The 26,982-nt window shown below is 38.2% G+C and overlaps 1 protein-coding gene across 1 annotated transcript in view; it reads left to right on the forward strand.

Moving 5' to 3' along the window:
* LOC138762478 (cell division cycle-associated protein 7-like) overlaps nt 1-25,366 on the forward strand; it is a 38,528-nt gene extending 13,162 nt beyond the window's left edge. Inside the window, exons 4-12 of the mRNA XM_069936231.1 lie at nt 3,959-4,081; nt 4,182-4,307; nt 4,846-5,103; nt 9,366-9,443; nt 9,906-10,091; nt 21,026-21,166; nt 22,294-22,443; nt 22,805-22,941; nt 25,258-25,366. Coding sequence (XP_069792332.1) covers nt 3,959-4,081; nt 4,182-4,307; nt 4,846-5,103; nt 9,366-9,443; nt 9,906-10,091; nt 21,026-21,166; nt 22,294-22,443; nt 22,805-22,941; nt 25,258-25,366 — 1,308 coding nt within the window. The remainder of the gene's footprint in view (nt 1-3,958; nt 4,082-4,181; nt 4,308-4,845; nt 5,104-9,365; nt 9,444-9,905; nt 10,092-21,025; nt 21,167-22,293; nt 22,444-22,804; nt 22,942-25,257) is intronic.
* The last annotated feature ends 1,616 nt before the right edge of the window (nt 25,367-26,982 follow it).

Below are 26,982 nucleotides of genomic sequence, written 5' to 3' on the forward strand. Positions count from 1 at the left end.
GCATACCTGTTAGTGCAACGCCTTTACAGCTCCAGCAGTTGGGACTGGGGTTTGAATCCTGCGGTGTCTGTGAGGAGTTTGTATGTTCTGTGCGGGTTTTCCCGGGGGGGGGGGGGAGCTCTGGTTTCCTCCCACCATTCAAAACGTACTGGGGGTGCAGGTGTAAATTGGGCGTCATGGACTAGAGGAGCTCAAACAGTATGTCGTCATGTTGGGCAGTTGGAGGAACATTGGGATCTTGGAAATCTGACAGTGTGAGGCAGGTGGATGAGGTGCTTTAGAAAGCACACAGGACACTTGCACATTCAATTATTCTTTAATAATTTCAGTCAGTGGAGAGTATTTCTTTGCTGTGATTGCTTTTGTTGTAGTGTTGATGGTTAATTTTATTGAATTTATAAAATTGTGAAAATTGGAAATAAATCATTAGCCATATTAATGTGCATTGTGTAGGAAATTTTGAAGTGTAAACCCTTCATGTGTAAGAGCAGATGTACGCAAATCAGGATAACTCAGTCTCCCCTTCATCATTTGTGCAAACCTTTCACATTATCTGGGATTAATGACGAGTTCTGTGTCCTTCCCCATTCCCGCCCCCACCAAGGAAGTGAGGCCTAATGTCGCCCAATGCTGCATGCGAAGGAGGGAATATGCACATTCACTTGTTTTGTCTGCAGTGCATGAATCCAACTGAAGGTGTCAATGCTAAAATAACTCACATTTTGGGGTGGTGTACTTTCTCAAAAGGCTCGTTTTTAAAGGACTGTTGCCTGGCAGCAACTAATTAGATTGATAACAAGAGGATTCGACTAGAAGAGTGCAAGAGGGTTTTTAAGAAAATAAAGTGCTGACCAAGAATCATGGGGGCCTGAAACAATTGGTGGGGTGGGGGTTGGGGGGGGGGAGTGGGCAGTGGAGGCAGAGACTTCCAGCACATCTCAAAAGTACCTGGAAGAGCACTTCAATGCAATATCCCAGGTTGAGTGGGATTTGGGAATAGTCAGACAGCTATTCTCTTGCAGAACATGGTACAATGGGCTGAATGGCCTCCTCCCATGCTCCCAAATTACTTTTTTTTAATGTTGATGGTTTTTGGAAAGTTGTGTGAATATTTATTTTTAAACTGGGTGCTGATCAGTTCAGTGTGAGGAAGTGCCTGGAGGAATTAATGGTCTTGACATTATTAGGAATTGAACTGTCAGAGTCAATTACCCAGGGTGCTTAAACCATTTCCCCTCATTTTAACTGCACGTTAATTCAGTGTCTTCACATTACCAGGTTTATTAATATCTCATCAGTGCTTTCTGTTAAAGAGAAATAATCAACAGGAGAATGGGAGATTGATGGTCAGTTTTTAATAGTCGGTAAAAGTCAAGGTCTACAGTTGAGCTTGCAATTTGCTGCTGGTTTTCGTTCTAATGGCACCAGAACTGATTGCAGCATAAGATGCACTTTTCTAACTCCTTGTGGATGTCTTGAAGTAATCCAGTTGGGAGATTGGTTTGAACGCAAACAGTATTCCCTGGCCATCAGCTCCATTTCTTTCAATGCCAAATGTCTGAAATTCTGTCAGGTTGTTTGAAACTCACAATTTGTATTTGCAGCCAAGGGAAATAAAGTCGGGCAGATCTGGAGAGAGGAGCAGAATTAATCTTTTGGTCATTTTCATTGGAAATGAAAAAACAAGTCTTGAACTTTTAAACCTGTTTGATTTCTGTTTGTAGCTTTGATATTTGATTGCATGTTAAGTTTTGGCCAACTTTTCCATGTCTTTAAGATGATTGGTTTCCAATATCTATCACTCCCATGCCTCTGTTCCAATTCCAGTTTCCACCTGTCCTTTACTTGCTCCCCATCTCATTTTCTCTCAAACTCTTCTAAATCCCCCTACCTCTTCCACTTTCAGTTCTCTACTTTCCTATCGCCTCATCTTCTCCCCAGCCTGCTCTGCCCTCTATCCCCCTTTTTTTTACTTGCTCTCTCCCCTTTCCCTTTAGTTGTAACAAAGGGTTTCAACCAAAAACACTGGCCATTTCTCTCCATGGAGCATATCCAGAGCTGCTGGAAGATCATCAGTGAAAGATGCTCTTTGGGCTGTCCGAAACCTGTTGGTCTTCCAACACACTGAGATGACAGTGAGGGAATGGTTCTGGCTGGCACATTCCAGGTTGCAAGAGTTCTTGCTGAGGGACGCACAGACAGCACAAGGGTTCTGTGGGGAAGGGCCACGGTATACTATTCTCCCACTACCAGACATTGAAGGGCTGAGACTGGTCAGGAAGCCCCTCAAACAACTAAAGGGGGCGAGGGCGCTACATTAGTGGTAATGGTGCTATCCAAATAGTTAATGCCATAATAGAATGTACAACAAATATGATGTGTGTGTGTGTGAAGTAGATTTTGAAATTTAAAAAAACTTCCATAGTTGCTACCTGACCGTGTCCCTAAATAACCTAATCATTGTTGACCCATTGAATCTGGTCCATCAGCTTGTTGCTCAAAACATCTGATGCACAGTTCACAGACCATTCCTGTTCCACTCCTTTCTTTCCCTGCCATATTTGTCCGTCACCTTTGTGTTCGTTGAGTTATTCAGTCTTGTGTGTAAGAGTGACATAATTGTTTTCAAATCCTTCCGTGGCCGATTGTGACCTCGTCAGTTTTCCCCAAATTAAAATGATTCACCAATACCGTGGAAGTCCCTCTGAAAACTGTTTTCCCTCATTAAAACTTGTTTTGCACAGGTTTGTTTTTTCTTATCTCTGTGGGTAACTCAGTATCATCTTAACATTTAAATACCTTAGGATGTTTTTAATTGGAAAGGGACCTTCATGTAGGCTACTGTAAAATCCCTATTGTCCTCGAGCTTTTTGGTACTATTCTTTAAGAAAATGTGCAAAGCAGGCACTTTCTAGTTAGTGATTTGAATCCCATGATTTAACATGTGCCTCAAACTATAATTAAGTAACCTGGAGATGCCACAAATGGAGTGCTTGCCACCTTATAATAGAAATCTAAGCTGTATTTTAAAATCTGAACTTGAGTCTTTGTATTGGAAAGGAAAGGTTTCCTGTGTGGTGAAAGGAAGAAATGAATGAAAACCCAGTAATGATCTAACAGCCTGAGCGGTATTTTCATTTCAAATGTGAAAGCCCAGTGGGGCACCCAGCATGTTTTTTTTGTATTGCTTGTAGAGATCCTTGAAAAGACTTGCAGGCTGTCATGTCTGTCGGAAGCACCTTTGGGTCAGGGTATGAATGCAGCCTTTCTGTGACCTATTTTCTCTGGTTTGTTCAATTCTCACTATGGGACAGCTGTCGGTTACGTTGATATCAAAGTGAAAATTGGTTCATTTGTAGCCTTTACATTTAGGATTTTATTGTATATCATAGACACTATGTCTGAAACTGGGAACTTTGTCCTGTACACTAGTTTCTAGTATTACCAGTAAAATCATTCAAAAATATATTTTGAAAAATCTCTACAAGCAACAAGGAGTTGTACAATGAATTTAAAAAAATATCTGTGTGTGTGAAATTTGCAATTATTGTAAAATAGAGTTTGAAATTCCATTTGATTTGCATTCAAGTCATGATACCAGTATCACAGATTTGCTGTTTTCCCCCCACACCCCATCTCAATTGTCAGTGTTCCAGCTGGTCTTACAGATTTTTTGTGTGGAACAATAAAACTTTATCTGTCTGCTTTGGTTTCTGAGACTAACCAAAACATGCTGTTTGAATATCGAATAAGCACAACTGATGATAAATATCTACGAATCTCAAAGCCAGCCTGCTCAGCTCAAATAAATTGGCTCAGCATTCCATTTACATAGCACAAAGCAGATTCAGAGTAGGACTGTGTGTTATGCTAAGTGAATTCATATCATTAAAACCTGACACCAAAAGAAATTATTTAAAAGGTATTCAAGAGTGTATTTTTTTTCCCTCTCTTGCAGCAGATAGACCTTTCTGGAAAGGAAGAATTTAAAGACTTCAGAAATGTAGCATTGGTTCCCATGGAAACGTCATCATCAGATACTAGTTCCGATAGCTTTGCTTCAGACAATTTTACGAACAGTGTAAGTGTAATTTAAGATTGTGAATGCAAAAGAAGTCGACCACAATTACCTGTAATATGATAGTTGCTCCTTCTATAACAAGTCTTCTATTTCTTCTCAGAAAGCTAAATTCAGAACAGAGATCCTGACAGATGAACTGGCTCGGATTTTTAATGAGGATTCTGACGAAAATGAAACATTCAATGGTTTTTCTGAAAGTGACCTCAAAGATGTAATGGAAGCCATGGTATGCTAAGCACTGAAACTTCTTTAGATAAATTGTGAACTTCATTTCCGCTTAAATCTATTGAATGAAGTAGCGAGATAGCATGCGTTAATGTCTGATTCCAGTTTTGTTCAGACTTGTCCTGAAAGTCATTATTCAGAATCTTCCATCAACGACTCATATATTTTACTAAATTATTTCCCTGCTGCTTGGGAATCATTCTGTCACAGTCTGTGTTGTAAACAAAGTGATGCGTGGGGTAATATCTTTTTCTTGTATTTTCTTTCATTTTGTTGGGGTTGGAATAAACTGAGGAGAGTGGTGATCTACTCTGAAAGCAGATTTTTTTCGAGTAAACAATGAAGATGTGTTCATTTTGTATATCTTGTGAAAATATTTTTTTTATTGCTGACATTTTCTTTGTTTTTTGGACGATTTACAAAAAAAAAAACGAATTCAAATGTGCCCATTACTTGCAGTTTTTGGGTTTGTTTCCAGCAAAAGCATGAATACTGAATTTTGTTAAGGAAACTTGATGCATCATTTATTTATTTTGTAGAGTGTGAAATCTGAATCTGAGGAAGAAATGAGTGAGGAAGATTTCAAAAAGAGTCCCAGAACACGGAGCAAACGTTCTTTTCCATTGCGTGTGGCTTTCAGGTTTCCATCTCGGAAAAACAAAAGCGTATCTATGCCGGTCTCCAATGTGGCCTTAAGTAATGAGTTGACTTCTGAATCTGATTCTGAACTTGATGAACCCAGAGGATCAAGCTTTCTTGAAAAGAGAGCTCTAAACATTAAAGAAAACAAGGCCATGGTAAATGCTGCATATTTTTGTTTAATTTGTTCACTGGTTAGAAAAGATTACCTCTCTCTAAATTCCTCCTTCCCACCCACTAAACTAACTGACTTGCTGAGCTAGAGCAAGGAGTTGTTTGTATCACTTATGGTTGTGCAGTCGCCTATTGCCAGAAGGGTAAAAAAAATCTCTTTTCAGTGCTGGGTTCTGGCACTAAGAGATTTTTAACCACAATCCAGCTGTTGTATATCACTACCAGTGTATCATTTTACTTGTTTGTCAAAACATTTACTTATTTGTAGAAGATTATTTATGCGGTGTCAGCTTGTGTGAATGATATATATGTCGAATGCTGGAAAACACATCAGGGTGTTGCTTGCTGCAGTTTATATCTAGTCCAGTAAATGCTTTGTTACTCAGATGGATGTGAACATTGTGAATGAGTTTGGGATTTTGGTGGATTGGAAATAATGACTGTCGTGGGTGGGAGTTGTGTGACCTGGTTTGTACTTGTTTAAATTTGGCATAAGATGTGCTAAATTTGAAGTAAGACAAACTTAAAAAGTTACAGAAGCTTGAAGTTCATTACTGATCAGGAACATCCTGATATTATCAGCACAGGTGACCGGAGTCCTGAATTCCACGTGATTTTTTTCTCCCTTTTTCTCTCTAATTTAATCTCTGTCATCTGCGCAAGCATCAAGAAACACGAGTTGAGAAAACATTAACTTTTTCCCCACATTTCTATGAGCTTCCCCCCCCACCCATGTCTCAAATTTTTGGGTGGTGATTAATGAATTCTGTAATAGTGAATTCCCATTAACCAAATAGCTATAATTTGGAGGGAGAGGGGTCTTTTTCAAAGGTTTAGGAATTGAATGACTTATTAATTCTGGTATTAGAGCAATTGGCTTTTTCTTTATATATTGGGATTAACAGGTGTGATTTCTAAATTTGGGGATGGTTCAAAACCTGGGGCTATTGTGGGCTGTGAACGAGTCATAACCCGCTTTCAGGTGTTCTGAGGCAGAAAATGCGCCGGCAGATGTGGCTGGGGGAGGGCAGCTGGGACGTTCAGGTGGCCGCATAGAAGATGCCTGTCACCTGAACGTGCTGGCTGAACGAGAGCCGCATCGTGTGGCCATAATCACTTCTGCGTTCCCTTCCCCTCTCCAAGCCCTGTATCTCTTTTGAGATATCTTCAGACCTTTAATTTTGACCTGTTGTTAAATTGTTACCTACTTGATGGCGAGAGAAACAATAATAGGATATTAAATCTTATATTAAATAACTTGGAAGGGTTGTGTCTTGGACTGCATTCACGATGCTGTGTTCAGGTGCAACGGAGGATGCTCCGGGCCGGAGAATATACTTACCCAAGGAGGGTTAGGTAAGTGTTCCTCGGGCGGATTCTCCACTTTCAGGTGGCTACCGATGGCCGCATTGGGGTAGAATAGGTGGCTTTACGGTCGACTATAGATTGAAGCAGGATATGAACAGACTTGTGGGATGGTTAAAAAAAAATGTGGCAAGTGAAGTTTCAAGTGGTAAGCAGGAGAAATGAGGGCAGTATAGAATAACAGATACTGTTCTAAAGGGGTATAGAAGCAATGGGATGGGTAGGCATATGTCTGCGCAGATATTTGAAAACTGAGGCAGATTAAAAAAATGTTTATTAATAGGGACATTGACTATAAAAATTGAGAAGTTGTGCTGACATTTAAACTAAAGACTTGAGAATGTTTTTTTAAGGATGGGCAACCAATTTTGAGGGTGGCATGTTTTTTTGGAAAGGAAGGCTGAGGGGTGCTTTGTTAGAATATTGGATAAAATAATGAACAAATGTGGAGAGAGGGAATAGTAGTGGATATTCCTGTTGAAGTGGTCAAGGACTTAAGGTCATGTGTATATATAAATATAATAGCCACAAACGAGCCTGCAGCTGACGTGGACATTACCCCTCCGTTAATCTTCGTCCACGAAGCCAAGCCAAAGAAAGATATAATTATAATGTGTGTGTATATATATATATATATATATATATATATACATATAGAGGAGAATTAAGAGTGGCATAAGTCTTTTTGTGTATAGTGTCTGTTTGGAATCTTGAGGTAGCTTTCAAGAGAGAATTGGATAAAAATATTGTGAGGAAAAAAATGATGTAAGTGGAGAGTTGCTGTGGTAGAGAAGTAATTGGCTGAATGGTCTGTGCTGTAACCATTCTATAATTCTAAGGTATGTTAGCATAAACCTAGCAAAGAAAGATTGGGTCAGAAAAGAAAATCTGAGAAGAGGAACTAAAATACAAATTTAGCAAGGAATTTTTTAACTCATGATGTGATGAGGCTGTGGAACATATACCATGTGGAATGATTGAGGTGAATAGCACTGATGCATTCATGATTGCACTGCCAGATTCCCTTCCAACAAAATCATCAAATTTGTGGATGATACAGCAGTAGTTGACCTCATCAGAAATAATGAGTTGCAAGACAGGGAGGAGGTTGAGAGGCCCTTAAAATGATGCATGAACAACAACCTGAGTCTCAGTGTGAACAAGGCAAAGGAGGTGATTGTGAACTTCATAAGGGATGATCATTCTCCACTACACGCCAATAGTTTTGTCACGGAGAGCACAAAGTTCCTTGGCGTGCATATAATGGGAAACCTCTGCTGGGCTTGCAACACCCCCTAGTTAGTCAGGGAGGCGCAGCACCACTTACAGTTCCTAAGGAGGCTGAGGAGAACAAGGCTACTGGCCCCCATCTTGACAACCTTTTACAGGAACACTATTGAGAGGGTCTGATCTGGCTGCCTCATTGTGTGTTTATGGTAGTTGCAAACCATCAGTCCGGAAGTGTATAAAGAGGATCGTTTAAACAGCAGAGAGGATCACTAGGGTCTGCCTCCCTTTCCTTTATAGTTGATATTTATTGGGAGCATTGTCTAAATAGGGTTCAAGGAATAAAAGAAGACCCTTTCCGTCCATTACACAGTATCTTCAACCCAGTACGATCAAGAAGGTGGACCAGGACTATCAAACTCAGTTCTGTCAGGCTGGGGAAGAGCTTCCCTCAGGTAGTGAGACTACCTATTGTGTAACCATTAAAATCATACCAAATAGTTACACAGATTGAGTACCCCATATCCGAAGTTCCAAAAACCAAACTTTTTTTTAGTATTGACATCACGTCACAAGTGGGGGGGAAAATCTAACACCTGACTTGCCCATGTGGGCTTTTACACGCTGTTGGCGCCAGTTTGATTACAAAATCAGTTTAAAAAAAAAAGTTATTTGGTTCTGGCTGGGAAGATGCCAAATGGAGCTAGGTCCCAGTCTTCAGCATCAGCTGCAGCTGGAGATGGCAACTCCATTCTCAACATCGGGTGCATTGCCATCGACATCAAAGAAGTCACCTTGGCTCCCTGGCGGGAGTGGGGACCTTAGTCGGGGACCAGCGGCAGCAATTGGAAGATGCTGTCTGCATCGAAGAAGTCACCTCTTGACTCCTGGGCAGCAACTGGGATCGTAGTTGGGGACCAGCGGTGGCAGTTGGGAGGTGTGAGGGACCAGTGGCAGAGAGGGTTTTTTTTTGGGTACGAATCAAACATTATTTCATGTGAATTTTCACGTCGTTTGTTTAACCACTGATACAAGTATTCTGGTGATGCTACTGAGCTGTTTTGGGTTTTTTTGGTTTTGTTCTGAAAACTGAAAAAAAAACAAACAGCGTCTGGTCCCAAGTGTTTCAGATGCAGGGTTCTGTACTTGTATAGATTTTATTTGTATACTGGGTGCTTTTGTGCATGGTCTGGAGAAATGCTCTCATTGGGTTGTACATGTATCAGATGACCGGCACGATTGGACATAGAAGTTAGCGCAATGTCTATACTGCGCTAGTGGTCAGGACTGGACCTGGGTTCAAATCCTGCACTGTTTGTAAGGAGTTTTGTACAATCTCCCATGTCTGTGTAGATTTTATATGGGGCTCTGGATTCCTTGCACTGTTTACAACGTACTGGGGGTGTAGCTTAATGTGGTGTAAATTGGGCAGCACGGACTCAAGGCCGAATTGGCCTGTTACAGAGCTGTATGTCTAAATTTAAAAAATATATATAATAAATTTAAATTTGAAGTTTAGTAATACATGAAAGTGGTCAAGTTAGACTGCATGATGTACTGAAAATTCTATAATTTAAAAGTATTACAAAATCATTAAAGATTATGTAAAATGCATTGATGTAAAATTTTATTTGCTTTTTTTTTAAAATTAAAGCTGGCAAAACTGATAGCAGAGTTGAAAACTGTGCCAGGGCTAATTCCACGGAGAGTTTCTGTTCAAAGGACACCATCGGTAAGTAGTGACAGGATACGCTTCGTTATTGCTCAAAACTGTTCACAGATGACATAAAAGTTCCAGTAACCCGTGGCCACTTTTCACAATTGTGATTATCTTTTTCAATGATCTACCCTGAACTGAAAGGACTAAACTTCAGATTAGTGGCTATCTTTTTTTTTGCATTTTAATTAGTGGCTACATTTTATTTACTTGAAATGGCAACTTTATGAACATGCTGTAAGGTCTGTTGCACAATGCGGCTCATTCATACGATATGCTTTGTGGACTAGTTCTCTGTATTGGCTAAATAGTTTCTAAAAGATTATCAAAAAACTCTGCAACAGGTGTTTTTTTTTAGAATATGCAAATTGTATATTTTAAAACAAATATTAAAATAAGGGGAGATTATGCATTAAAGATCATGCAAGAATATTTTTTTGGGTTGTGAAATTAATTATGATTTGTTGTGTTCTTTAGCAACCAAAACGCCCGCCAAGAAATTCTTTCATGGAAAATGTTTCCAGACAGAATCCTGAGAGCAGTGCTCGACCTCGCACGCGGTCAAGATCCTTGGTTGACGGTCCTCCTTCTCCATCATTTGAGCTAGAAGATAATGTCAGCTTTATGACGAAAAGAAAGTTTCGAGATAATGACTTCTCTGAGGTAGAGAGCTATTAAGCCATTTGCACTGCTATTAACAACACCTTTCATGGTGCACTGATTCTGCCAGCTTAATCTGCATTTCTGGTGGTCACTTGTAAAGTCTAATAACCTTTACAGTTAAAGACTTAATGTTCATAAAAATTATAAGAGATCTATTCCAGTGGTGTCTGCAGTGACTTGGGAATAAATGCCTCATTAAGAAATATTGAAAGTCAATATATTTTGTTTTGAAGCTCTCTGCGGCACTTGACTTTGCAGGTTGGCAGGCAGTTTGAAAATCGTTGAAACAATTGGCATTGAGTTTTAGTTTATGCAATAGAAACATAGCTTTCACAATTTAAACAATAGTTTTTGCTGGAAAATATTCTGATCATCCTTAAATTTCACATTTGTCAAAACTTGGCAGAGATAATTAAATTAATGGTTTTTACGCTGTCTGCTCATCGTAAGCAATTTCGGTGCCCATTCCTACTGCATACTGATCTTACAGCCCATAGCCGCTCAATCAGAAAGTCCACCTGCTTCTACCACCATAACATGGCTTGTTCTTCAGACCATGTTCTTCAACCAGGGCTTGGGTGTCGTCTTGCTTACCATCTTCCAGAAACCACCTCATCCAAAACTGCTTGACCTCTCTCCTTTTTGACCTCATAGGCTTGCAATGAAACTTAAAATTTATATAAGACTATAAGCAAGAGCATGTTTCATTTCCTTCAAGTGCTTCATTAGCCTCCATTGTTCAACCTATTAGACCAAACTGTAAAACTTCCTGATTTACCTTTACATATTCTTCATTCATTGTCACAATTATACCTGGTACAGTGAGAAGAGTTTGTTTTGTGAGCAGTCCAGCAAGTCAACGCTAATGTGCATAAAGTAATTTTAAGTAGAACAGCAAGGGTGCTTTACAGTGCATTGTGTTACAGTAAAAGATCAGTTAGTACATGGCGAGGGCAGCATGAGGTCTCAATTGCATATAATTAATTGTCACAAAATACCTAGGAACCCCTGGGGAAAAACCCATGTAGACACAGGGAGAACGTACAAACTCCTTACCGACAACATGGGATTTGAATCCCGGTCCCAATTGCTGGAGCTGTAAAGACATTGTGCTAACCACTACGTCAACTGTGCTGCCCCAGTACGGTAATTAAGAAGGTTTATTGTATGTTGGCCTTTATTAGTTGGGGGGTTGAATTTAAGAGCCTGAGAGGTAATACTGCTGCTCTATAAAACTCTGGTTAGATCACAGTTGGAATATTGTGTTCAGTTCTGGTTGCCGCAATACAGGAAAGATGTGGAGCTTTGGAGAGGGTGCAGAGATTTCCAGAATGTTGCCTGGATTGGAGAATATTGTACATCTTGAGGGAAGGATGAGAGGTAACTTAATAGAAGGCTACAAAATTTTGAGAGGTATAGTGTGAGGTAGGGAAGGTTTAAATTTTTGATTAGGTTTATATAGGTCAGCACAACATCTTGGGACAAAGGAACTGCACTAATGTAATGTTTTACCAAGAATCTATTTCTGCCTTCAAATTAACTTCCCTTTGAGGAAGAAAGTTTCAAATGTTCATGTCCCAATGGGGGTAAAATGTTCACCACCTTCTCTGTCCAGTTTTCGCCCCACCTTTCCCTCCCACAAAAATGGGTTGATTCTTTGTTTTAGCTGTGATTTCCCCCCCCCCCCCCCCCCCAAAGTTTTGATTCTTCTAGCAGAAGTTCTCTGTATCTATCACAGTCAAGACCATCAGGAGTGTGTGTTTTCATTACATCCCCTCACATTCTTCCAAACTACCAGAAGCACCAACTACTCATAAGACAGCTGTCAATTCCAGGTATTAGTCAATTAAACCTGAACTGCATATACATCTTTCCTCATAAGGGAAATACTAAAGAACACAGTAATTCAGGTGTGGTATTGCCAATACCCTTCATAACAAGAATAACGACCCTACTTTTGTATTCATTTCCCTTGGTCATAAGCAATAATACACTCTTCTGTAAATTTGCTGTACCTGCATTTTGACATTTGTTCTCTTGGATGTTCAGATCCCCTCTGCATCTCAAGGTCTTCAGTCTCTTTTGCACTTTTCATGCAAAATGTGCATTTCACATTTTCGTGTTATACTCCATTTACCAGATCTTTGCTCATGCATTTAATCCATCTTTATTCCTTTTTAACCTCCTTGTGTCCTCTTCAGTCTAACTTTCCTGCCTAGCTTTACATCATTAGTAAAATTAACAATCAGACCTTTATTGGTGCCTTCATCCTAAGCCATTTGTATAAATTATAAATTGAAACTGCAACAATGTAGAACACGTTAAAAATCTTGTCATCCAGAAGACCCACTTGTTCTGCTGTTTCTTCTTAGATAGATATACATATTTACAGCGACGTAAAAAGGCCCTTTCAGCCTATGAGCCTGTACCACCCAATTGTATCCGATTGACCTAAACCCTGATACATTGAGCTTGCCAGATTTCTGTCCACATCATTTTGCTGCTACCAGTGTCGAGAGCTTTTTTCCACCAGTACATTGCATCTAATATTGATTTTAATCAAATGTTTTGACATTTACATTTTTACAATCCAGTTAAAAATGACATGCTCTTAATCTTCGTGAGAATATATTTTCCTTTTCATCCTCTGACTCCCAGATAAGTTAGAGTGGGAGGCCAGGAGCAGGGAAAGATTTCCTCAGCTTTTATCCCAACTTTGTGATGTTCTCTTTGATAAATAAGAACAAGAGAGCACAATTTATGTTTCCTGATATTGGGTGGGTTTCTGCTAGGTGCTTCACTATCCTGCTATCTCCCAAATACATGCCTGTTGATTAATCAGCTGCAGTACATCATCCCTTGTAATACGTACAATTATTTAAGAGTGTTTGTCCAATCTGATGTTGAGACAGAATGTAACTGAATGGAATGGCATCAGAACAAAGGTGAGTATTACAGAATATTACCTTATGGGATTAAACTTGTTGATTTTTGGTCTTGAAGTCAGTACCTGGCCAAAAATCACGGGGAGTTCCTTCTGTATTTTAATAATAATGCATTTTTACCAAGAAATTGCAAAAACATTGAGCTTCTGTTCTCCTGTCAGCTGATGTTTTATAGCTTATCTGGCTTGTGACCAGAGAACGCTTTTTCTGTCGGTTTGTACCTGTGCAATCAGATGACGTTAATTTGACAAATAGAAATTTGGGAATGCTACATCTTGGAATTGGACAGACCAGTACAGGAAGACTGAGATGAGGAGGAAATGATTTTTCCAAAGAGAAGTGAATTATATGCGCAAGGAATCAGTAGAAGTTATCCAATTAAATGCATTTAAGACATAGTTGAATAGATATTTACATGGTAGGGGAATTGAATGTTATGAGGTAAAAGGCAGGTAGTATGAGATTTCACATCCAAAGTACAGAGTACCTATGGATAGATGTTAAAATTCTCAAAGATACACTACACTTAAAATCACCAACCCCTGAAGAGGGTGCACAAAATCAGTGACTCGAAAGGCCAACATGGCCTGTTTCCGCTCCGTAAATGGTTATATGGTTATGGTTATCACCGAACAAGGTGGAGTTAAGTCCATAGTCATATCAGCTGCAATCTTATTGAATGGTGGAGCAGGCACAAAGGGCCAGATGGCCTACTCCTATTTCTTTCATTCTTATGCCGCAGATCGATCCCAGATTTATTGTTGAATGTATGTTTATTGAATGTTAAGGTGCATCATCTAAGCTGCTGGTGGGTGAATACTTGCCACATCTGTATATTTGTATACATTAGATGATGTGTATGGACAAAGTATCAACATGTCCATTTAATTAATTTTGGCTATTAGAGTCTGAATATTTTTTTTAAATTGACATGGTCCCCTCCAGTAGGCTTATTCAGAAAGTCATGAGGCATGGGATCCATGAAACCTTGGCTGTGTGGATTCTGAAGTCTGAAGGAGATAGTAGATGGAATGTACTCTGACTGGAGTGGAGGTCAGTGACTAATGAAATTATGCAGGGATCTGTTCTGGAGCCCCTGTTCTTTGTGATGAAGTGGAAGTAAGTTTGCAGATGACACAAGGGTCGAAGGTTTTATGGATAGTGTGGAAAGTTGTAAGTTTCCACAGGATGCAAGGTGGGGCAGAGATATGGCATATGGAGTTCAATTTGGATAAGTGTGAGGTGATGCATTTTGAAAGGACAAAAGGGCAGATTATGTTGTCAATAGCTCAATTCTTAGCAATGTAGAAGAACAAAAATATCTTTGGGATAGGTTTGTTAAGAAGGCCTATGGTCTGCTGGCCTTCATTAACAGAGGAGTTGTTCAAGAGCCATGAGGTAATTTTGCAGCTTTTTAAAACTCTGGTTTGATCACACTTGAGTATTGCATGCAGTTCAGATCACCTCATGGATGTAGAAGATGCAGAGATTTACCAGATGTTGTGTAGAATGGAGAACCTGTCTTATGAAGCAAGGGGTTTTCTATTTGGAGTGACAAAGGATGAGAAGAGATCATACCTCTGTATGTAAGATTATGAGAGGCATTGATTGGTTCGAAAACCAAACTTAGAGGGTATAAGATATGGAAGGAGTACAGGTATGCGCAGTTTAATGTCTGTTCCGGCAACGTCCAACTGCATAGACGTCCGTGGTCCCATTAGGTTATAATAGAGTTCCGAAGTTCCAAACAGAGAACGGGATGTAACAATTTCCTTCACACAACACGTGTAACTCGTGTCTTTTGTAGACAAAGGCTTACGTATGTAGGTACTGTACTTTCTATCTATCCTGGTTCCCAAATGCAGCAAAACCAGTACTAGTAACAGCAGCAGGAAGAAGTAAAGGAGAAGTATTGATTTGGAAGTTAAACAAAAGGTTATTAAACAACACAAAGGTGGAAAAAGAGTGAATGCTATTGCTCGTGAATTAGGCGCGTCGAACTCGAGAATCACGATCCTCGAAAAAAATCTCCAAGCTGTTAAAGGATCGGCTCCACTGAATCTACAAGGAAAATGTAAGAGGGACCGAAAGCAGATATGGAGAAATTGAGAACCAAACACAAAAAACAGTCCCTCTGAGCACATTGAGAATCACTGCTAAAACACGAAGCTTGTTTCAGATGTTTAAAGAAGCAGCAGGACCAGACGATGATATCGAATTTAGTGCTAAGGTCTGGGTGGTTCAGGCATTTCAAACAACGCTTTTCGCTGCATAATGTGAGAGTGAGTGGTGAGTCTGTGAGTGATGATGCAAATGTAGGAGAAGAATTTGTTGAAACCTTAGAGGGAGGTTATTTTCCCCAGCAAATTTTCAATATGGACAAAACCTCCTTATTCTGGAAGCCAATGCCTGAAAGGACCTTCAACCATAAGGAGGCCAGGCTTTAAGGCTTTTAAAGACAGAGTGACAGTGTTGTTAGGAGGCAATGTTACTGGCTATGTTAAAGCCATTTCTTGGTATAGTGAAAATCCCAGGGCTTTCAAGAATATTAACAAACCTTACCGGTTTATTACAGGAGCAATAAAAAGTTCTCTGACACAAATGCTGTTTCAGGATGCCCTTCTCGATTGCTATGACAGTGAAATGGAGAGGTATTAGTTGGAAGAAGGCATACCTTTTAATGTTCCAGGACCTCCCCCTTTCATTGGTGACTTCCACCCCAACATCAAAGTAGTGTTCTTCCCATCAAACACCCTCTCATCCAACCAATGGACCAAGGGTTATTGCAACATTCAAGGCTTAATACCTGAGAAGGACTTATGCTCAGGCTGTTGCCTCAACTAATGACACTGGCAAAATATTGATGCAGTTCTGGAAGGAGTGCAACATTTTCTACTGCATAAAGAACCTTGCTTGGACCTGGGATTATTGTGCAACCAAAGGGTGCATGAATGGCATATGGAAAACATACTGAAGTGGTCTGAACATGACTTTAAGATGAGTGTAAAGTGCTTCATTTTGGGAAGAGTAATCAAAACAGGACATATGCAGGGAAGGGGAGGATATTGAGGAATGCAGAGAGATCTTGGAATAATGGTTAATCATTCTTTGAAAGTGGAATCTCATGTGGATAGAGTGGGAAAGAAGGCTTTTGGTATGCTGGCCTTATAGAGTATAGGAGTTGAGAGGTGATATTGAGACTATTCAAGACATTGGTGAGGCTGAATTTAGACTACTGTGTGCAGTTATGGTCCCCAAATTATAGGAAGGATATAAGTAAGGTAGAGAGGGTGCAGAGAAGATTTAATAAAACATTGCCTGGATTGCAGTATCTAGAATACAAAGAAAGATTGATTAGACTGGATCTTTATTTATTAGAGCATAGAAGGTTGAAGGGGGATTTGATAGAGGTATTTAAAATTATGAGGGGGATAGATAGAGTAGATGTGAGTAGGCTCTTCCCCTTGAGGGTAGGTGAGATTGGAATGAGGGGGTCATAAAGGTTGGAGGCAAAAGTTTAGAAGTAACATGAGAGGGAGCGTCTTCACTCACAGAGTGGTGGCTGAGTGGAATATATGACCTTCCAGAAGAGGTGGTTGCAGCAAGGTCAGTTTTGTCATTTAAGAAAAAGTGAATGGATGTGAGGGGATTGGAGGGTTATGGGCAGAGAAGCAGGTAGGTGGAATTAGAGGAGATCACTTAATCAGTACGGACTAGAGGGGCAGAGATGGCCTGTTTCCATACTGCAATTGTTATATGGCTAAGGGATTAGAAAAAGATGATGAGATTGCAAGGATTAATAGAGCTGTTGTCAACGTGGTAAACGACAACCTGAACCTAGACTTGGATGATGAGGACATTGAACACCTAGAGATGGTTCCTGAGCAACTAACAAATGAAAAGTTGCTGGAACTAGAGCAAGAGGGAAAAGCTGAAGAAGAGGCAAGGGAAAAGGAAACTTCAGAAGGAGAAGATGAACAGGTGAAGAAGAGGTTCACTGTTAGGGGGTTAGTTAAGTTCTTTGCAGACCTTAACAGCTTGCTGAAGAGATGGACCAAAACACCGAACGCTTTTCACTGATAGAGAGGAACGCTCATGCATTGTTTGCTGCATATATGAAGAAAAGAAAAAGCAAACAACACTGGACATATTCCTGAAGCAGCCGACTCCGCTCTAAGGACAGGCTCAGGCAGGACCTTCAGGCATTACAGAGTGACAGGTTCATCAACGGAGGTTATTCCACCTGAAACTCAGTGAAACACTGAATAAGTTGAGAACAGTAATGTGGATGATCCCGATCCTCTGTTAAATTGTGTGTGATATAGGCTAAGCAAGTGTTTACATAAAAGTTTAAAAAGTGAATTTTTAAAAAATTAAACCGTTTAATTTAGCTTAGGTTCAGTATCCCATATAGCTTTGCTAAGTATATACAGTAATATAGTGTTTGGACAATCTCCAACATTGCATAACACCCAATTTTACAGAACGTTTCGTGGACGTTAAGCAGTACATACTTGTAGGTTGTGTTACGACCTAGACCAACTGCCATAGAAATTCACCAAGACAATGGTATCTTTAAAACAATTTTTATTATTAACTATTAATAATCTTACTTTACTCTAAACTTAACGTGTGTTTGTCTGTCTATCATCCCAGACCTTTACAGTTTAGGCACAATTCTGAAGAGATGATTCAAATTTACGGTTCAGTTTTATAAATCTTTTGTGTTGAAACTCAGTCTTTAAACTGTTGTTATAATGTAGTTGAGACACCAAGACTTCTCAAAACTCATGAATTCTTGTAGTTGCTTTCAGATAAATATTTTTCCACAATTCTCCTCTTTTGCATGGAGGTTACAGAACTTGTGATTTTCACAATGTTTTCACAAACCCAGGCAAGGATTTTATGAAATAATCGTTAAAAATTGTTATGATCCACATGCAAGAATGATCTTCCTTTCTTTCACTCACATGACCATTTAAAATGGCAACAACAGCACTGCTCTCTCTTGACAAAGAAACCCAGCAAAGTACCCATATTTTCCAAAGCTACTCCAATTGTGTGTCCCTCCCTTGACAAGGAGAACAGTACAACAGTCCTTCTGCATTTTATGACTTCATATGAATCTGGTTCATTATTAGAGATGCTTTCTTGGTGTTAAAGTTTCATTTCTTCAGAATGATGAGTCAACAAGCAAATGGTCTCCTACCTGTAAACAGACCGTAAGGCAAATGGCTGTTTACACAGATGCCTTTCTGAACAAACATTCATTGTCTTTTTTTTTCCGAAACTTTATTTATTAATTTTAACATATGAAGATAGTAAGTAATTCATGTACAGAAAAAATACAAAATAAAGTAATACAAGTACAAAGTAACATAGTTAATACAATACCAATCTCGGCATCTCCCCCTAACAACTAAAAACTAAGACTAAAAAAAAACTATTTTTAACCCCTAAACCCCCCCTCCCCACCCCCACGATAGAGTGAAGAATTAATACTATTAGTATAATAAAAAAAATTAAAAATATATATCTTAAAAAAAGATGGATATACATTAAAAAAACCAAAAAAAATTACTTAAGTATTAATTATTAATCCAAAAAAAATTTATTATATAAGAATATATGAAAAAACAAAAAGAACTTAAACAAAAAAAAACAAACTAATAATAAAAAAACTAGAAAAAAAAGAAAACATATATAGAAAAAATATATAATAAAAAAGGTTTTTTTTTAAAGAAAAAAATGATTAATTCAAACTTATTTAAATTGTATATAATCAATAAATGGGGTCAACTTTAACTCGTAAAAAGACATCTTATCTTGTGTAGAAAAAGATATTCTTTCCATAACCAAACAAAACTTCATCTCTGAATACCACCTATCTAAAGACAATACATTTCTATTCTTCCAAGTAATCGCTATACATTTCTTGGCCACTGCCAGCGCTAAGTAAATAAAAGAGATCTGATAATTATCTAATTCTAAATCAATCAACGGTTGCATATTCCCTAATAAAAATATATCAGGGTCTAATACAATATGAAGATTATATAGATTATTAAATACAGATTGAATACTTTTCCAAAATTGTTGTAACCGATCACACAACCAAACAGCATGTAAAAAAAGTACCAGAAACCTGATCACAACGAAAACAAAGATCTGACTTACTAAAACTAAATTTTTTTAAATTTTTCGGGTGTTAAATATAATTGATGTATAAAACTATAATTAATCCTCGCCAATCTAGCATTAATCAATTTTCGAACACTATTACAGCAGATTTCAGACCAATCTTCTTCAGTTATTGTTAAACTTAAATCTTTTTCCCATTTCATTTTATCTTTATCCCAATCTATTTTACTTTCACTTTCCAACAAAATACGATACAAACCTGATATATAACCCTTTTTTGGAAATGAGAGCACATATTTCTCAAAATCAGTTTCAGACAGTAAATTCATTTGACGACCGCATACCTGTTTTACAAAAGATCTTAACTGATAATACACAAATATAGAATAACCACTTATATCAAATCTCTTTTGCAATTCTACAAAAGAACAATATGACCTTCTAAAAAACAGTCAGATAAATTATGTATTCCTTTCTCCTCCCATTGTTTCAAAATAGTATTAGATACCGTGAAAGGAACAAGTTGATTATTATATAATGGTAATCTTCCCGACCACTTATTTTTCAATCCCATTTGATGTAATTTACTTGTCCATAAATTCATTAAATGTTTCAATATTGGTACATCATAAGTTCGTAACAAATTTTTATTCCATCGAAATAAAAATTCATTCGAAAATTTTTCAGAAATAACTGCCAATTCTATCTGTGCCCAACTAGGCGTATCTTGTGTGGCCATTAATGTGCTAAGAAATCTAAATTGAGCTGCTTCATAATAAAATTGAAAGTTAGGTAGCCGTAACCCTCCAAATTGAAAATCCCACATCAATTTTTTCAATTTTCCTTTCCACAAAAAAATCCCTAATTACTTTATATAAATCCTTAAAAAATCTTTTTTGTATACAACAAGGAATTGATTGAAATAAATGTTGTATACGAGGAAAAATATTCATTTTTATAGTATTAATTCTTCGTAATAAACCCAAAGGTAAATCTTTCCATTTAACTAAATCTGCCTTAATCTTCTTCATTAAAGGAAGATAATTAAGTGAATATAAATTTTGGTAGTCAGTATTAACATTAATTCCCAAATATTTAATTTGTTTCGTCCACTTCAAATTCGTAATATTTCTAAACATTGAATAATCATCTTTACTAATTGATAAAATTTCACTTTTAGTCCAATTAACCTTATAATCAGATAATTGACCATAAATCTCTAAGGAATCTTGAAGTGCTGGCAGAGAAACATCAGGATTCACCAAATACAGCAAAACGTCATCCGCAAGTAAATTTATTTTATAATCTTCATTCAAACATTCATTGTCTTTAATATTTCTATGGAACAATCATAACTCTTTTATGGCTGTTTACAGCTTTCAACTGAACAATGATACAAGCTTGTTTACAGCTGGGCACAGGAGACACAATGTCTCTAAAAATGGTGTTCTGTATGGAAGTATCTTTGTGTGTTTCCAACCCAGAAAGTAGCTCTCTAAAAATATTTATTTTATCATAAAGATTAATAATAACACAAGTCTGTCATAGATGGAACAGCATTGTGAGCCAAAGGCCCAGTAAGATGCTGTAATGTTCAATGTAAATAGATTAGATTACATTAAATTTAAAAAAACTCCATCTTTATAGTTGGATAGATACATGGATGCAAGAAAAATAAAGGGTTATGGATGTGTGATTGAGAAGAGTTAAATGGTTGTGGTCATTTTATGTAGGTCAGCACATCTTGTGCTAAAGGGCTTGTACTGTGCGGTAATGTTCCATTGTTGCAGAGACATTTGAACTGTGTGGTGATAGTGATTTGACTCTTGCTTCTCTGTCTACTCCCAGCCAGATGTGCCTCTTCGAAGGAGAAGCCGACCGAGCATACTTGCCATCCCCCATGTGGTACGACCTGTTGAAGACGTCTCTCAGGAAGAACTGGAAAATATTTCTTTGTCAGCTAAAGAAAAAATTTATAATAGTACTTCAGTAGGTTTTTTTTCCTTTTTGTTTACATTGAAGGCCGGGAATGGTTTGCACTTTATGATGCATTGGATTGATTTTGTCACATTTTTAAGGTGAAAAGGTATTTCCCCACATTTGAGACCCGCTTATTGATTAAGTATACATTATTGGATGACCAGGGCCATTGTTTTAAAAGTTGTGCTACTTCCAGCGTCGCAAATGCTATTGGTTCAAGATCTTTAAGATTCCTTTATTGTCTTGTACTAACACACAAAATGTAATAATACACGAAGTTTGGCAACTAAATTAAAAGGACACAAAGAAGCGCCAAGAGCATTGTTTGGAGTCGCAAATTTGAATACCTTACCTAGTGTCTGTGGAAACCTGACTGTCAGGAAGCTTTCCGTGCCTGAGGCCTCTCCGGGGTGGGGGGGGCCTTGTCTTTGGCAACGTATCAAATCACAGTTCAGATTCCTGCTTCTTACAAGCCAGTCTCCAGCAGCCTATATGTCAGCCACTGAGCCCCTTGGTCTGCTCATGGTCTCCTTCCCTGTTGGGTCTTCTTCCTGCTTTCTCCTCCTAAGCAGGGGAAGTTTCCCCACTTCTGGCGCCCTGTGACAGTCCTCTAATGTTCGGAATCCACAAACCCTCATGGCCTGCTGTCAAGCATGGATATGGACCTCTGTTGTTTATAGATATTTTTAGGAAAATACACTGTCAACCCCTTTAACAAGCCTGTGTGGGGGCCTTTACAACTTGGCAATAGGACCCTGGGGAGGAGCGCTGTGTCTCTACTTCCTGCTCTCCTGTCTGAGGGAGTGTTGCCATTATAGTATCTCCTAATCATATATTTGAACAAAATTAATCATGCCTTTGCTTGGCTATATACCATTAAATGGTTATCAGCAAGTAAATGTAGCTGGAAGATTTTCCCCAACAGTATTTTATCTATTGTTTGAGTATTGTCTCAATCTAAAATGTAATATGACAAGCCTAACCAATCAAAATTTGTGAAGACTTGCACGAAGTAGGTATATGCACTGAAGATAATGTATTTATAGTCATTAATATTTGTACTCTGCTTTTTAAGTATTTAAAGGTAACGTGAACAGAAAAGCATTGGTGAACACGTGTTTGTTGTCTCACTGTAGGGTACAACTTGCCACCAATGCCGCCAGAAAACAATTGATACAAAAACAAATTGTCGCAACTTGGAATGTATTGGAGTTCGTGGACAGTTCTGTGGCCCCTGTCTGCGTAATCGATACGGTGAACTTGTTAGGAATGCTTTATTAGATCCTGTGAGTTTTTTTTTCATTGCAGCAATAGTATAATTATTTAACAATTAAAGAAAAGGAATTTTTTTATTATCAATGTAGTTATTTTAAAATTGTTAAATATCTTTTACTAAGTTGGTTTTGTCAATTGTGAAGCTTCGTTCAGATATATTGTTTGTTTTCCCCTGCCTGTAGAAAGTGAGACTGCTACCAAATGGATGATTCATTAGAATAAATCTGCATTGTTTGCCATTAAAAAAAATTATATAGCCTAATGTATATAAAATATTAGAACACTTGGGTGCATAACCTTGAATACTTCTAAGTGAGAAAAGATTCTATGGGAGGCTTTATAATACTTTACTCTTCTCCCCACCCCCCTCAGAACTGGCATTGTCCTCCTTGCAGAGGGATCTGCAATTGCAGTTTTTGTCGACAGCGTGAAGGTCGTTGCGCAACAGGTGTCCTTGTTTACCTGGCCAAGTATCATGGATATGACAACGTCCATGCTTATTTGAAAAGGTAACTTAATATTACAGCTTTCGTCATTTCACACATCTTGATATGGCACTATTTTAATCGATAAACTTTTATTTCAGCCTGAAAAGAGAACTTCAAATAGAAGACTGAAGAGATGTACTGACATTTTAACTTTCACAGTCCACACTATTTTAATTTTTGCTTGATAATGTGAACCGTGATTTAGACACGATTACAACATTTCTGGTGAAATACTTTCATTGGTCTTTTTGTTACTATAACGATCAAATGGCTCTGGAATGAAAGGGTATTTTGCGTGCGCTCTTATGGGGTTGTAGACTTTAATACCATTAGCGTTTCTTATTATTAACATCAAAATTATTTGCACAATAACATGCTGCTTGTTACAGCAAGTAAATCCTTCATTGCACTTATTAATTAATTAACACCTTTATTCTAAGAAATTGCTTTTTCATATCCAGATGCTCTGTGTATGTTTCAAATAATTTGTAGTTCAGTTGTAGACTAATTGCTTCATGCTCTTTAATGTCATCTCTGGATGACTTACACTTTTTTCAAAATCCAGTTGCAATTTGAAAGAATAGTCTTTGAAATAAAACCATGAATAGTTAGTATAAATGCAATCAATTATCAGTCTAGCATTTGACCTTAACATTATTCACACTCTTAGCTTTGCAGTGTGATGCAGTTTTTTATTAAATCGTGTATTTTTGATGGGGGGGGGGGATGGAAATCACTTCACAGGATTGAAGTGGTAAGCGAAAACAATTTTTTACAATTCTGCCTCCTCCATTATTCTGGTATTGTGTGTGAAGGATTTGCATCACAAAGTGCACTCAAGTTGAAGCCATACAAAAATTTGAGATAATTTGCATCTAAAAGGTACTTGAATGTCTGGGAAGGAGGGAGATGTACTGGTCTTGTGCATTTTAATGCTATATTTTCCCATTTGCGCCATGGTAGATTTGGTATTATGATGTGGTCTTTGATGCTGGATATCTGCACACTAAGAAAAGTGTAAACAGAAACCAAATGTTACCGAGTTGGTGCTTTTTTTTCCTTGTTATGCAAGTACGGTGAAATGGTCAAATATATTTTAATAAAAAATATTTTAAATCTCAAATACGTGAATAAGGTATAAGTACAATCTAGTACAATCTATGATGGAAATGGATACGATTGAATTGCCTACGTATACTTTGCACAAGAAGATATGATTTTCAGGGATTGGAAAGATTCCAGAATCTTGGAGTGATGCTTCCTGCAGATAGATTTCTATTAATGGTGCTACTACTGTGTCTCAATCCTAGATGATCAACTGTAGATTATTCAATAGGGAGCACAGATTGTGGACTACCTTCCACACTCCCCCTCTGAAAGGGGAGTGTTACATGGTAGCCTAGTATGTAGTATGGATAGATTGTAATAAAATACTCCTGATAACTTTAAAACTGTATGTTGTTCAAAGCAGGAAGACATGGGATAGCTGATCTCACATCATTCATTATTACATGTCTGTCACCAAAGACTGAACATTGCACCTAACTACAAAACAAAATGCAGGAAAAATCTCTTGCATATTTCTTTTGTCTTCAGATTGAAAGTCAAGCCAAAGGTCCCCCCAATTTTGTTTTGTAAACAGGACATTCCTAAATATTTCTAATTTCATGTGTATCATTTGGATTGCTTTATGTTCTTTCACCAAGCTTCTGCTCCTGTGATGTTGGAGATGGAAGCTAAGTGAAGGAGTAACAAGAAACAGACAGCTTACCTTCCATAATACAATCCAGAAATGTGTGCTTCTCTTGAGAAAAATCTTCCTTTTTGGTATCCTCTATCCATTGAATTTTCCTGGCCAAGTTTTGTATTGCATCTAAAGCAAATATCGGAAATATAAATATAATTTTAGCTGATGGCATTAATTCAGGTACAAATCGAGAAAAACATGTATGCTATAGTTAACATTTGTAGGGAAATGCCAAATTTCAGTGGAAAATATACTGAATATTCAGCTGCAGGTAATTGAAAAATATTGGACTTATTTTGCCAACCAAGCCATTCTCATGCCATCAAGGAAAGTACATGCTTAGGACTTTGCTGAAGTTTAAGTGTGTTGCCAAATTAATAAATTCTTCATTGAACTCAGTCTGAGGTGATCGCAGGAGACACCATGAATCAAATGCTGCAGCAGCTGGAGTTCCAAATGGTCAGAAAGTGGATTAAAAGAGATTAACAGCTTCAAAACCGATATGTTATAAAAATATTTTTATAGTATGGGCTTAAATTGTTGAAATTGGTTAAAAATGTTAATTTTGAATTTTGCTTTGTCATTAATAGAAATAAGATGGCTAGAGAAGGTATTTTAAACTTCATGAAGGAAGTTTTGAGAGGCATGCAACAAGCACAGCAGAACACCAAACTGAAGCAGAGACAAATTAATCTATAATTAGGTTGAACTGCTTGAATGACTGCCAATCAAGAAGAGAATATTTAATAGAAAAATAAAGGATTTTTTAAAGTTAATCAAGCAGCAATCAAGGCCTGCTGAATTTCGCAAAGTAAAAAGTAACTATCAAGATGGAGTTTTTAAAAGGTTTCTGTAATCTTTTAAAACTTTCTATTTCCATAGAACATTACAGTACCTAGCAGGTCCTTCAGCCCAAGATGTTGCACTATTCTACTCCACAACAATTAAATCCTTCCCTATCTCACACATATAACAATTTACAGTACGGAAATAGGCCATATCGGCCCTTCTAGTCCGCACCAATTTACGTTAACTCCACTAGTTCCACCAACCCACTCCCTTGCCACTCCAACCCCCTCACATCTAACCTCACATCTACTCATCTAACCTCTTAAATGACAGAATTGACCCTGCCTCAACTACCTCTCCAAAGATCATTCCACTCAGCCACCACTCTCTGAGTGAAGAAGCATCCTCTTGTATTACTCCTAAGGTTTTGTCCCCTAACCCTTATGACCCCTTGTTCCAATCTCTGCTACCCTCAGGGAAAAGAGTCTATTCACATCTACTCTATTCCCTTCATAATTTTAAATACCTCTATCAAATCCTTTCTCAACCCTCTGCACTCCAATGAATAAAGTCCCAGTCTACTCAATCTTCATATTCAAGATACTGCATTCCAGGCAACATTTTCGTAAACCTTTGCTCCCTCTCAACCTTATTTATATCCCTCCTATAATTTGAAGACCAGAAGTGCACACAATACTCCAAACTTGGCATCACCAATGCCTTAAACAGTCTCAACATCACCAGCTCCTATATTCTACGCTATGATTTATAAAGGCCAGCATACCAAAAGCCTTCACCGCCCTATCTACATGGGAATTTACCTTCAATGAACACTGAACCATTATTCCAAGATCCCTCTGCATTTCTCAATGCCCTCCCCTTCACTGCATACGTCCTATTTTGATTATTCTTCCCAAAATGAAGCACCTCACACTTGTCTACATTAAACTCCATCTGCCACCTTTCAGCCCACCTTTCCAAACAATCCAAATCCTTCTGTAGTCCATGAAAACCCTCCTCACTATCTACAACTCCCCCTAATTTTTGTATCGTCCATTTCTCTTACATCTTTGTGTCTAATGAACCCACCACCCCTGGTAATCCTCACCACTCTCACTGTAAAAAAAACTTGCCCCTGACATCTCCCGAATCTTTCCTCTACTCATCTTAAACAGATGTCCTCTGGTTTAAAAAAGAAAGTGCTGACTCCCCCTCTCTATGCCCTTCATAATCTTTCTAGCTCTATTAGTCAGAAAATACCTAGCTCTGTCTTTCTTCTTTGGCTTGGCTTCGCGGATGAAGATTTATGGAGGGGTAATGTCCACGTCAGCTGCAGGCTCATTTGTGGCTGACAAGTCCGATGCGGGACAGGCAGACGCGGTTGCAAGGGAAAATTGGTTGGTTGGAGTTGGGTGTTGGGTTTTTCCTCCTTTGTCTTTTGACAGTGAGGTGGGCTCTGCGGTCTTCTTCAAAGGAGGTTGCTGCCCGCCGAACTGTGAGGCGCCAAGATGCACGGTTTGAGGCGA

This window comes from Narcine bancroftii, chromosome 4 (assembly GCF_036971445.1).
Source record: "Narcine bancroftii isolate sNarBan1 chromosome 4, sNarBan1.hap1, whole genome shotgun sequence".
NCBI classification, from domain to species: Eukaryota; Metazoa; Chordata; class Chondrichthyes; order Torpediniformes; family Narcinidae; genus Narcine; species Narcine bancroftii.